The 13,914-nt window shown below is 39.1% G+C and overlaps 1 protein-coding gene across 1 annotated transcript in view; it reads left to right on the top strand.

Moving 5' to 3' along the window:
• LOC124137927 (PH and SEC7 domain-containing protein 4-like) overlaps window positions 1-13,914 on the top strand; it is a 36,156-nt gene that overhangs the window by 4,323 nt on the left and 17,919 nt on the right. Inside the window, exons 3-11 of the mRNA XM_046504374.2 lie at window positions 5,439-5,632; window positions 6,655-6,713; window positions 7,431-7,564; window positions 7,885-7,969; window positions 8,310-8,391; window positions 9,841-10,069; window positions 10,532-10,676; window positions 11,633-11,776; window positions 12,298-12,491. Coding sequence (XP_046360330.1) covers window positions 5,439-5,632; window positions 6,655-6,713; window positions 7,431-7,564; window positions 7,885-7,969; window positions 8,310-8,391; window positions 9,841-10,069; window positions 10,532-10,676; window positions 11,633-11,776; window positions 12,298-12,491 — 1,266 coding nt within the window. The remainder of the gene's footprint in view (window positions 1-5,438; window positions 5,633-6,654; window positions 6,714-7,430; window positions 7,565-7,884; window positions 7,970-8,309; window positions 8,392-9,840; window positions 10,070-10,531; window positions 10,677-11,632; window positions 11,777-12,297; window positions 12,492-13,914) is intronic.

Below are 13,914 nucleotides of genomic sequence, written 5' to 3'. Positions count from 1 at the left end.
AATGTCTGCAGTACTTCATTCTTTCCACACAAATCAATCCCTATCCATGCAGAATTGACCAATTCAATTTTGGTATTTAGTTTGTATGGATGTCGGCAACACTCTGTCAGATATTAATGATTTTACTACTTTTGTGTTTCTTTATTTTTTTTGCAGAGTACATATTGTATTGTGACCTAACCATGCTTGCTATTTAGGTACATATCATCAGTATCATAATCATGATAATATCATGACATGAAGCAGGGATGGAAATTCACTCAAAAACCAAACAAGCCCAGCCAAAGGTTACTAGCCCTTATAGAATAAGAAGACTTTCAAATTTCAATCTTTAGTGTGCCATAAACTCATTCAAATATTAAGACTCAGTCAGATTGTATAGATTGGGAGAACTCGGAAATGACAGACCATTTGAGGATAGTTCACCCTTTTTTATTCCCCGGGTTTGAAAAAAACGAGGGATATAAAGGTCAGCATGTCCGTCTGTCCATCCGTCAACCTTATGTTTCAGAGCAAAACTCCTAAACTGTTGAATATAGAGATAGCTGTCTGTCCACTTTCCCGTTGCTGGGAACCTTTCTGTGGGAATAGGTGACATTTTTTCCTTCCTGCCTGACTGTCTCGTAAAAACTTTCATTACCAGTCCCACACTGACAATTTTAAATTAGATTTAGACATTGACATGTGACTCACTTTCCTGAGACCAGGATCTACTGTGATTATAAAGCAGTAAATGTTTATGGCACAGAGCCAATATAATCTGAAGAAAATGATTATCTACAATATTTAGTATTTATACGTATTTACAAATGGGAGCCTGCAACTTTCTGTACAGACACATGTATAAGTCATTGGTCTGCTTGACTTGTTGGGAGTAAAAAGTATTTCGGACACCGTATACATGTAACTTCCAAACATTGTAACTTGTAAGGGTGACTGTTAACAGATTCAGTCAGTAAGTCAGTGGTGTAATATTTACAGTAGGGACTGTGGTATTTCAAATTTATTACAAGTTCAGTGACCTATCACTATCAGTCAAGATCCATTCATTGATATTTTCACAATTATCTATTTGTATTGCATGACAGGTGCTACTTTATCAGTTATTATAATTATGAGTTATGAACCGATATTGAACATGTTGACATGTTCATATGTATGAATTGCCTTTCTTGTTGTTTTTTCAGTGTGTTCAAATAATAACCTGATAATGAAAACTTGATGGGTACATTGCTAGTTACACCTTTTATATTTTTAAGTCTTCAGTAGCTTCTATCATGTTCAAGGAGAAAATCTGTTTTCAGAGATTTAGTGGAAGTGAACAAACTGAGTTTCTGTTAGAATAACTTCTAGTTTCTGAAATTAACATATTTTACAGGGTAAAAAAGTTGCTAAATTATCTTAAGAAAATATAATGAGTCCAGGAGATGACTCTCTTCATTTTAGGAAACTACAGTAATCGAGACTTGCCCACTATTATAGACTTGCATGGGCTGTATTGAATATATTTGTTTCAGGGTCTATAACAGGCTAGTTTTCTGTAAGAAATCTCTAATGTACACAAGAAAATATGGACTGTCATTTAAATGATCAGTCTTTGTAGCAGGTACTTACACATTGGCCTAGAAGTTTGTTGGGGGGTTTGCTTATTAAGTTAATACGGTGAATAAACTACATATTATTACATGTATTGTCCAAACAGAATTGCAACCATCATTTGCATTAAGTTTACCTCACAAAAATTCAGATTTGATCCGATTAGCAGATTGCTAAGCCCTTATTATTTCACGGTTGATTGGTTCAGTGCTAATGTTGATTGATTTGTAAGCATGGAGCATGTGTCATGCACATGGAGCTTGCTGTGTATGGAACCTGTTGGCTGTGTGTTTGATGGTGGAACACCTGTGGCAGCATGTTTATGTTAAAACTATTGCCTTGTAGTTGTAAACAGAAATTACTATATGTCTATGTTGTATATATGATATACACATGGACATGAATAATATAGTAGTACTTCTTCTCTACAGTGGACTGCCTCCGTGGTCTAGTGGATTGAGTGTCTTCCCAGAGAGTGGAAGATCTGTGGTTCGATCTCCATCCTTGTCAAACCCCAAAATATGGTACTATTTGTTACCCTGTCTTGTTACCCTGGTGTTCAGCATTGAGGGGATAAAACAAAGGCTTGTACTGTGTCAGTATACTATGTCTGAATAGTTATCCATGTTAAACTGCGGCATGGTATCTCAAGGGGCTAGCACCATAAACCCTTGCACATTGAGGGTGGTCGGGTAGCTTAGTTGTTTAAGCATTTAGGCGTCACATCGAAGACCCGGGTTCGATTCCTGTCATGGGTACAATGTGTGTCCCCTGCTGTAATATTGCTGGAATATTGCTAAAAGCGGCGTAAAACCACCCACCCACCCACCCACCCACCCACCCACCCACCCACCCACCCACCCACTCACTCACTCACTCACTCACTCACTCACTCACTCACTCACTCACTCACTCACTCACTCACTCACTCACTCACTCACTCACTCACTCACTCACTGCTACATACATATGTTCAAAAATTTTGAATGTGATGTTAGACCCCATTCCACCTCACCCAACCTCTACAATGCTCTAAGACTAGTAGTATGGTTGAAGGGAGTACTGGGCAAGATAAAAATACATGGTGATAGTCACCGACACTCACCATTTGCTGGCCATTGCCCACTGTTGATTTTGATCTGGAGAGGGATTCTAAGCTTGTGTTTGAGTAGGCTGGTCCAAGAATGGACACTGTGTTGACCTTGATAATTGCGTCCAGGTGTGTTGTCTTTGAGCATACTTTCAGCGTAAATATCATATATTTGCCATAATGGAGATCTTCATATATTGGATTTTCTCACTGTCAAAACCTTCATTTTGCCTTTTTGACAATTTTTGTGTGTATAATCATGGTCATTATGATAATTGGACTGCCTCCGTGGTCTTGTGGTAGAACGTCCACGGAAGGTCCGGGGTTTGATCCCCGGCTGCATCATACCAAAAGATGTTTAAAGATGGTACTTGTTACCCTGTCTGGCGCTCGTCATTAAGGGGCTTAAACAAGGACTGGTCGGCTTGGCGTCAGTATACTGTGTCTGAGTGGGGTATTCATGTTAAACTGCGACATGGTATCTCAGTGATCTAGCACTATAAATCGGCATCAGTCCAGACTAGTACAAACACAAACACACACACACACACACACACACACACACACACACACACACACACACACACACACACACACACACACACACACACACGTGCATGCATGTCGCTATATAAGCAATAATCTTGGACACGGCGTTAAACCCAATTTCACCTCACCTCATCACATTATGATAATTGAACTGTAATCAATGTGTATAACAGACATAGCTTTTGCCAAGAATCGCATTTTCATCATTATTATCAAAAGATATGAATGCAAGCCATCTACAGACCATGACCTTTGACCTATACATCCCCTTATGAGATATAGGTCTTCAGCAACCCATGCTTGCCATAAAATGTGACTGCTTGTCATAAGAGGCGACAAATGGGATCGGGTGGTCAGGCTTGCTGACTTGGTTGGTGCATGTCATTGTATCCCAATTGCGTGAATTGATGATCCATGATGTCAATCACTGGATTGTCTGACCCAGACTTGATTATTTACAGACCACCATCATATATGTGGAATATTGCTGAGTGTGGCATTTAACAAACAAGCAAACAAAATGAATCAACCATGTCTACTTTTGTTTCATGTTTACTGGTACCATATATTTATATATATAATGGCCAAGGGGCGGTCGGGTAGCTTAGTGGTTTAAGCGTTTGCTTGTCACGCCGAAGATCTGGTTTTTCGATTCCTGACATGGGTTCAATGTGTGTAGGCCATTTCTGTTGTTCCCCGCTGTGATATTGCTTGAATATTGCTAAAAGTGGCGTAAAAGCATACTCACTCACATTCACTATAATTGCCGAAGTATGTTCTCCACAACCACAATGTTACTTGTTAAATCAATGTGATCAAGTGGTTACATTCAATCAAATATATTTTGGTTTCTTTCGCTCCCATGTTCATATTAGATTTTATTATATACTTGTGTGTGAAACATAGAGTTTTCTGAGGTTGAGAATTTTTTTATTTTCATTGCAATGAATATAACCCTTGATATTTCTATGCAGTGAACATAATACTTTGACGGAACTATTGTCATAAAAGAGTTACCTCCCTTCAAATTGTTTCCTTTATCTTAAGTGTCTCGTCCGTACACAAACGGTTGACTTCCTTATTATGTAAGTTCCACATTGACAAGGCAAAATAATGACAGATGGTCATTTATGCAGTTAATATCGCTTTTTGCCATTTGTTATTCTCTTGAAAATGTTTCGTTTTTAAACTGTAAATTTCTCATTGGACTTGTCAGTTGAAATTGTTTGTTTTGCAAAGCACTTTTTTTGTTACTTGACCAGCGTGTATATGCAGCGGTCTCATAAAAATTTTTTCTGGTGAACTGTCTCACACCGCAAATAAATGCTTTGACCAAATTGAAGTAATTGCACCATTAATTGAGTATAAAATAAGTTTTTTTATTTTTGTGGTGTTTTTAATTGATAGAAAATATCATGAAACCCTTGCTAAGGTCATGGTAAAGCCAGGCTAATAGTGTATGGGCAGGGCTATTTTCACTAGTGTGAGATTGTATCGCAATAGGACCGCAATAGTTGTCAACTGTTGCAATAGTATTGCGATAGTTCTAAACCAACTTTGAGACTTGATAATTATATTAATCAATGTGATGCAATGGAATAAAGTATTGCAAATGTCAAAGTTGTCCATTTATCTCACTGTCACTACCTTATTCAAAGGGTAGTAACTCGAATCTGAAGTTTGTGCAATCCCTGCTCAGCAGCACAGGGCACATTTGAAAATAGACTTTCAAAACTGAGTTTTCTTACACATAAAATATGTTTTATTAATTTATTTTTTTCAACTGTTGAAACTAGCATTTGTTATGCATACCATTGATGATATGATTGCGTATTGAAATTCCTCTCGCTATAGTGCCAATTGCAATACAGCAGTAGTCATTACCATGATTACACTCCTTGTTTGAACCCTGTATCGCCATAGGAGCATTCACGATAAATTTTACAGTTTTGGGCCACAGGTGGAATTGTCTGAGGCACCAGAATTCAGTGTGCAGAGTTGCATCCCTTAGGCTTGCCAGAAACCAATGATGGTGGGTTCGAATCTTAGTTTGTCCTTATTATTATGTTGCCTAATATCTGCTTCTTTTGCCTTTCCTCCCACATCAAGCTGACAAACCGTGATATAACTGAAATATTGTTCACAGTGGCGTTATCCCTGATTCACTCACTTGCTCTTACACTGTATGACTCCTGTCTTTCAGAAATGAGTTCAGCACACTGGTGGCGGAAGAGTATCTCAAGTTCTTTGACTTCAAGGGGCTTACGCTGGACGGGGCTCTTCGCAAGTTTCTGCTGCAGTTTTCACTGAGCGGGGAGACACAGGAGAGGGAGAGAGTGCTGGCTCACTTCTCCCACCACTACATGATCTGTAACCCAGGATCTTTCAACTCGGATGGTAAGTTGTCTTGTCTTGAGAGGTTTAACCCTGCAGGGATTCCGGGTTAATACAGGTCCCAAGTAACCTATGCTAGTCGTAGGAGGCAACTAAATTGATCAACTGGTCAGGCTAGATGACTTGCCTGTCATATTATTATCCTGGCAGCATGGGACTCATGATATCAACCACTGGTTTGTCTGGCCTGATTTAAATATTTACAGGCTGGAGTCATACTGCAGGAATATTGCAATAGTGTTGTGTTAAACAAAAAAAACACAAACACAATTTGAAAGGTCAATAAATGTCTTTTCCCTATGATTTTTGTTGATCCAATGAATGATTCAGGTCTTAAGCCACATAGCAACCTTAGTTCTACAGCTAGGGACACACCCAGTCATTAACATAGATGTGTGAAAGTGAGACTTTAGTTAAATTGAGACTCATCCCATGGGGACCAAGGTTAGAACCTGATGATGGATACTGTCCAGGATTAGTGACTTATTCAGAGATAGATCTAGGATGTGTTTATCATGTTTATGCAGGATTGCTGTGTTGTCTTCATAATTGTCAAATTAATCATAAATGCATGGACCTTTTGGATGCTTCGTTGTTCACATGCTTCATTATCTTCAAACATTAAAGGATTGACTGTGGACTTTTTCGGTTCATGAGATAAGAATCGAAAAACCAATGTGCAAACTGAATGAATCTGCTTAGGAATACATACTGTGGTGTGACACGTCATTTCTATCATTTCTAACAATAAGGTAAACATAAGGAATACAGAACAAGTCTTTCTAAAAGTCAGCATTGCATGGCCTCCTAGTGGTTGATGTATGGAGCTTCACTGCTGTAAGGATGATATACATTTAAAATCACGTTGTGTTTCCTTATTTTGCTGAGTATAGTTGACCATTGTTGACTATGGCGTTTAGCAACAACTGATCTTATATTGCTTTGTGGAACTGATTGTATACTACAGTATAATTCCCTCCTTTGAATTTATATGTGTGTAACTAAGTAGCATCCCTCTGTTTCAGACGCTTGTCACACCTTAACATGTGCAATAATGCTGCTCAACACAGATTTACATGGACAGGTAAGGGTGTGGGCCACTGTGTCTCATTCAGTCTTTTAATTAGTTGTTAAATGGCATCAGGACATGTTCATGATTTGGTCAACTTTCGGAAGGATGTGCTTCTATATTATTCCATTTTTTTAGAAGATCTTTAGAACACTTAAGATGAGAATCAGTCATGTCGTAGGAAATGAACCTTTCTGAACCGTTCGATGCACGATGCAATGATGTGTTTGAATTTCACAGTGTACCATAACATACTTCTGTCATCAATCATGACATGGAAAGTGACTTGCAACACTGAAGAAACTGCAAGCGACTCACTTTAGGTAGACTGTATAATTGGGGAACTGTGGATAATTTGATTTTCTTCATTTCATCATAGTTTCACCCCTGATAGCTTGACTTGTTCACTTGGATAAGCCTGGGTACCAGATGCTTGAGTCTCTTTGAGACAGGAAGATGTTGCTCATTGGCTGCAACTGACCACTTTATCATGTCTATCATGGAAATGATTAAAACAACGTGTGAAGAAAGACTTATTTGAAATCTTATTAAAGAGGATTTGTTTCTATATGACTATAACTGTCCATACAGTAATGTGATGTTGTCTATCATGGCATTTAGATTTTTGGTGCTTGAAGTGACCGGCTAACCAAAGTAATGTTGGAAGGATACACTGTTATTAATAAATGTAAAGTGCACTTAGAGGTGACTTATATTTGTCTTCTGTTGCAGTTTGTTGGGAGGAAAATGACCTGTTCTGAATTTATTGATAATTTATCTGAGCTAAATGATGGTGAGAATTTCCCCAGAGAAGTCCTGAAGTCAATCTACCAGTCGATCAAATCCGAGCAGTTAGACTGGGCTGTGTAAGTGGCACACTTTGTCAGGCACTTTGCTATTGTTACCATGTAGTACTAAGACAAGTTGTAATATTATGGTATCTAGTTATCTTAATATGTTCAGTCAAAGTAAGATTTCCTGTGTCTAATTCCCTGTTGGGCTCAAGTGTACACTACTGGTATTAACTGAATATATGTTCATATGATACCATTCTTGAAAGGAAGCTTTTTGGGAAATGGAGTTATGTTTCCTTACATAATCTTGCGTAATTTTAATGCAGGATGTGTTATTGTAATCACGTGACATCATTATGCATACCTGTAGCTTCTAATTACCTGTGATGCAGGGATGACGATGTGCCAGAGGCCGATGCTTCCCAAGAGGCTCAATCAGGCTCTGGACCCATAATAGGACAAAACCCTTTCCTAGATGTGAGTAGGGCACCAGAGCTGTGTCCCGTGGGGATTCGGGGGTCAAAATAGGAAACGTTTAATATCATGTCATCATAACACAAAGTCATGATCGTTGTGCTTAATGTCAGTCAATCACTGGATTGTCTGGTACAGACAGTATTATTTACAGGACCCTCATATAACTAATCTTGCTGAGTGTGGTGTTCAACAACAAGCGAAAAAAAAACTAAAATTAACTAATTAATAAGTCCACCTTTTTTCTAGTTCCAAGAAAATATTCATTACTATTATGCACGAATTGTGTATTGAATAAGCAAATGAGTGCCTTCTCATGAATGTTATTGATCTCATGTCACAGACTCCTGACCCGAATAAGACAACGGAGTACAAGAAAGGCTATGTGATGAGGAAGTGCTGCAAAGATATGGATGGCAGAAGAAGTAAGTGCATGTCATCATTGTGCATTGAAACAAGTTAACTTGCTGGTCAACATTAAGTTGAATCCATCAGGCATATCAGATACCTGTGATCAAGGGTTTCATGTTTGTCAACACCATACCCTTGCTTGTGGGTAAACGTCTAAGACTTGCAACACTTGGCATTCCATGATATTACTTCATACTGTTCAAAACAGCATTAAAACAAACTCACTCACTCACTGTCCTTTTAGAGTTTGTGTCTGTATCAAGTCCTTTTTATGCCACTGAACAGCACTAATGGTGTTCATGGCAAGTGTATCATATATTAATTTCTTATCCCGATACAACAAATGCAAATTTCCTGTCTTTTTGATATAATAACAAAGAACCTTCCTTTTCTTTGAGTTTCAACGATATACTTTACTTATTTATTAACTAAAAAGTAATGTTCCATCACATTTGGTTTACCTTATCCTTAGTCCTACTAATTTTATCACAACTCATTTCCGAAAGGTGGACATTTTCGGGACCGTTCCCGGAGAACAGAAATAAACAGCTTTCCCAGAGGCACCCCTGGTTAGCACCTGCGCACCGGAAACATGTGACCAAGCCGGCATACTTGTCACTCTCATTTACATGCCGACTGAGTAATTGGGAAATTTTGTTCTGAACTTGTAATTCAGCAATTAGTATTAAAAGAAAATGTTGACTCTAAAAAATACATTCTTTTCATGGTATTAGTGCCAAGGTGGACAGAGTGAAAAGTTCAAACCTCAAACCTCAGACTTTGAGTCAAGTGAGCTTATGTCGTGGGCAATTTGTCTATAGTGCATTGTAAGTCTTGCATTGTCTGTCAAAAACATTACTCTACAGGGACAATGAAATTGTGAAATTTTTACCTTTACACTTTGATGGAAACTTCTTATGACCGTTTCCCAGACACTTTCTTTCAAAATATCTGAATCCAATATTCAAAATGGAACCGATCCAGATCCAGTTTTTAGGTCATTTTTGTACAGAATGTAATTAAATTTAGCACACAAGACCTAGCTTTTTTGTTGTCAATATTGTCATTTTTTTATTTTGTTTCGTTGTTAAATTCTCTCGAAATGCATATTTGCCTTGCATACTCTTATCCTCTGAAATTGTCAGAGTGAAAGAGTTGAACTTAAATACTTAAGTATCAATGCTGACAGCAAGTTTTGTTCAGTGGCTGTGTTTCAAACATTTGATTACATATCCAGGTGAGCTACAGTGCAGTGGCACTAATTTTTACAAATTTACCCTGCCAGGTACACTAAGGGTCCTGTTCCACAAAGTGATCTAAAACTATTGTTAATGAATGTCAAAGTATGAGCCAGGAATATAGTATTTTTAATGTGACCCAGCAAATGAAAGCTCTATAAACCCATGACATCAATAAGCATCTGAATGTAGCTTGTTATTAACCTGATATTGTTCTGTGTCCAGCCCCCATGGGTAAGCGAGGCTGGAAGATGTTCTGTGCTGTGCTGAGGGACATGATCCTGTACCTGTACAAGGACGAGCATCAGCTGAAGAAGGGGGGCTTCGTGGAGAGCGCCAACAACTCAATCCGCATCCACCACTCCCTGGCCACCAAGGCCACAGACTACACCAAGAAACAGCACGTGTTCCGGCTGCAGACAGCTGACTGGTGCGAGTACCTCTTCCAGACAAGGTCAGTCATGTCTCCCAGCTTGGATTCCCAAATAAAAAAGCTCCCCCATTACCCACACCCTAACAGACTAACTGTGTGGTTACTATGTGACATGGCTGATTCTGTGCACTCAGGAGGCACACGTGATCCCTTTGTCTAATTTGCTGTGCAGAACTGCTTCCCGCAGGCATCCTGTAACCTATTATTGCGTATTCTAATTTTAAATTTGCACTGAAAATGCCATGTTGTATTTGTGGTCCATTCGTATAAGGCACCACTTTTCACTATGCAGCAACCTATGATCATTGGTTCAAATCACAGTTCGCTCTGATAGTGTTTCTAGGTTTGTCAGCAACATATCTGTGCCCCCGGGTTTCACCGAAGTGCCGATATGTATTGGATATTCCACATGTGAATACAAATTTAAGATGGTTTGGATAAGGAGGTTAAGACAATATTTGAGTTGTTTTCCATATGTTGCAGTGACAGTAAAGAATTGCAAGAGTGGATTGATACTATTAACATGGTTGCTTCCACGTTCTCTGCTCCCCCACTCCCTGGAGGGTGTGGCTCCAAGACCAGGTTCCAGCGCCCTCTACTGTCATCCTGCTACACTAGGCATAATATGGTATGTGGTAGCTGAAACATCATTGCACTCTTTTCGAAGTCCTTGAAATATCTGTGAATCATCTTCTTGTACTGCAGTTGAAATGATTGTAGTGACAGTTGGTATAAATGCATTGTTTGATATCCATAAGGCTGAAGAAATAATAGAAATTGAGTTTCAGCCATTCGTTATTAAAGGTGAAATATTCACCCAGGGACCAAAATTAAAAGGCTGGGGTGTCTTTGGGTCCTTGAATCTAGGTTTCCCAAAATCTTTACCTTTCAACATTAGGGTTATTAGAAGAGCCTCTAAACTTTCTTGCTTAATTTTGAACACTGTTTAGTGGTATTTTCCCAAATTGGCAGCACCTGTGAACCAAGACACTTTTGGTCTAGTTGCTAACTGTTACAGTGCAGAAATACGTCAGTGCCTTAGAATAAAGACACACATCCTGTTATCTTGAATTTGAATTGGGTGAAAGTGGACCTGTGAAAGTAGACCTATGTCCATTGAAGGAGGTTTCTCTCCCCTGCCCTGCCCTGCCCTGCCCTGCCCTGCCCTGCCCTGCCCTGCCCTGCCTTGCCCTCCCCTCCCCTGCCCTCCCCTGCCCTCCCCTGCCCTCCTGCCCAGCCTTCTTCTCTTCTCCTCTTATGTCAAACTGCTTCAGAGGTGTAGGTTTTCCCAGAGAGCGGAAGGTCCGAGGTTTCATCCCTGGCTGCATCATACCACCAGGTGGTAAGAGATGGCATTGTTTACCCTGCCTACCACTTGGCATGAAGGGGATAAAGCAAGGATTGACTGGCTGGGAGTATCATGTGACTGAGTTGAACTACCGCTTAGTACTTCTGTGGGCTAGCACTATAAAACAAGCATAAGTTTGGACTAGTACAAGTTGTCACACATGTGCATGCACATCACTGTATGAGTGAAATAGATTTGCGACGTTAAACCTGTTACCCCTGACCTCCTCCCTGCAGAAGGACCAGCTGCTGACCCATGAGGACCATGTGAACAGCCTGGAGCAAGACCTTCACCAACACCGAGCCATGGCCCCAGAGAAGGGGGCCAAGGTCAGGGTCATACAAGACTACCTTGATAAGGAAAACTACCTCGAATTTGAGGTATGTTGCTTTCTGTGATTAGTGGCAATGTTAGACAAGTGGAATTCATAAGATCATGTGTTCTATCGCCCTGTAAGACTTTTTACATACCTCTGTCAAGTAGATTTTTTAAAGAGTAAAAGCAAAATACTTACTAATTAATTTAAAGAAATAAACAATTTAATATGGAGCCTTTTTTTTATATCTGGGTTGGTACAATCTACAATGGTTGAATTTTCTGTGAGTAAAAGGGGGCGGTCGGGTAGCCTAGTGGTTAAAGCGTCCGCTTGTCACACTGAAGACCCGGGTTCGATTCCTGATTTGGGTACAATGTGTGAAGCCCATTTCTGGTGTCCCTCGCCGTGATATTGCTGGATCTGGGTCATGTGACTTGCAAGCCAAGCACTCACGGGATTTGTTTGTTTGGGTTTGCTAAGCTTTGACTTCATTAATGTTGTCCCTCGGCATGATTGTTGTTGTTTACATATTCTTGCCTTCACATTTCACACAGTATCTTCACACTCATCATCTGTTCCTTTCAGCTTAAAAGATACAAAACTTACGTGTATCTCCTTCAAGCCAAAATGACAAGCTTTCCCGAGCTTGAACCTTCTCTTGTCGAGACTGCCATTGGGGAAGATGAGGAAGTAGGCGTGGCAAGTGATGTCCCCCGGGCACCAACTGTCCCTATCTTCTCCACCCCAGCCAAGCCAGTGCAGCGTAGTCTTTCTGATAGGTACAGTTATCGTGCAGCCATTTATCAGACTGAGCGGGTAGAATATGACATAATCTGATTCATTGATAATCTTCATTATTGCCATTATTTGATCAGTTCAGTAAACCAAGAAATTAGCAGTGGGTGAAAGTTTCTGTGAGTCAGGCTGTGCTTCAAGTGATAGCACCTGTCTTGAGCTCCTCCAATTGATGAGTGTGGAGAAAGGTTTGAAACCAATGTGCATGTACATACCGGCTATGTAAAGATTGAGAATAAATGTATGGGTTTAGAAGTTGATTTTACATCACATTTAATCAGAGGGGTCAACTTCTCTTAAAAGCATCTGTGATGTAACTGAGAATTGTTACTTGAAACAATTCAAATTGACTTGTCGATTTCTATCAAAGGATTTACTTGACTATTTTTTGCAATCTATGTATGTAATGTAACGAAGCGTAGTTTCTTGGTTTACTTTCAATTAATTACATGATTATAGCTGAGTGGTAGCTAGATATTCCTAAAGAATGTGAATTGCTTCAACATTTTAACAGATATATTTGACTTGAGAGTGATGCTACCAATGCTGTGACCTGTAATCTGTTGAATAAGTATTGTAGCTGTTTTCACATGAATGATCGCACTACATAATTAATGCTTTTGATTTTACTTTAATCACTCTTTATAAGATTTATGCTGATTATTATTATGATTTACAAATTTCAGAACATATGGATGTATGTCTGTGTGTGTTTTATCAGTAAGGCATCTTTTGGACCGTTGTAAAATATGGAAGTATAGATCTAAATGAGGGGTCGGTCCCATTGAACTCTGTTGTCTTGAAGGTAGCACTGCCTTTAAAATGACTCACAAGTATTTTATTGATACCAATTTTGTCGCAATTTGGCCTGTTTTTACTTTCATATTTTGACTTACATGTCTGTTTATCCCTGACTGTTTTATTGGGACCTCATCCACTAATTACCATGGTTCATTGGTTAAAGACATGTATTGTTGCTTCAACCCACATTGCACTAATCTCAAACGTTGCCATGTGCTTTCCACGGGAGATATCTAACATATGTTTGGTACATTACCTTTGTCCTAGCTATTAACTGATTAAAACAAAATCTTTGCTACATTTTTAAGTTGTTTTTTTTACCTATACATTCTTTGCTACATCGATCTTTGTCAGAATGTGTTATGAAAATATTGACCTAGAACTCTCAAAGCAGTTCCATAGTGAAAAAAACAATTTCAGTCCCATGTTATAGTGCTATCAAACAAAACCAACATTTCATGTAATGTGTTTGTCAATCTTAATCAATGTTGTGATATGGAGAAATCCCACTATTCATGAAACTTGTTTTTAAAGGGACACCTCATGACTTACTCTGAAATCCTTATTCTCATCATAAAGGACATAATTTGCTGTCATCATCCTCCT

This window comes from Haliotis rufescens, unplaced genomic scaffold, assembly GCF_023055435.1.
Source record: "Haliotis rufescens isolate VD_foot unplaced genomic scaffold, xgHalRufe1.0.p SCAF_20, whole genome shotgun sequence".
NCBI classification, from domain to species: Eukaryota; Metazoa; Mollusca; class Gastropoda; order Lepetellida; family Haliotidae; genus Haliotis; species Haliotis rufescens.
This window is presented reverse-complemented; position numbering and strand designations above follow the sequence as displayed.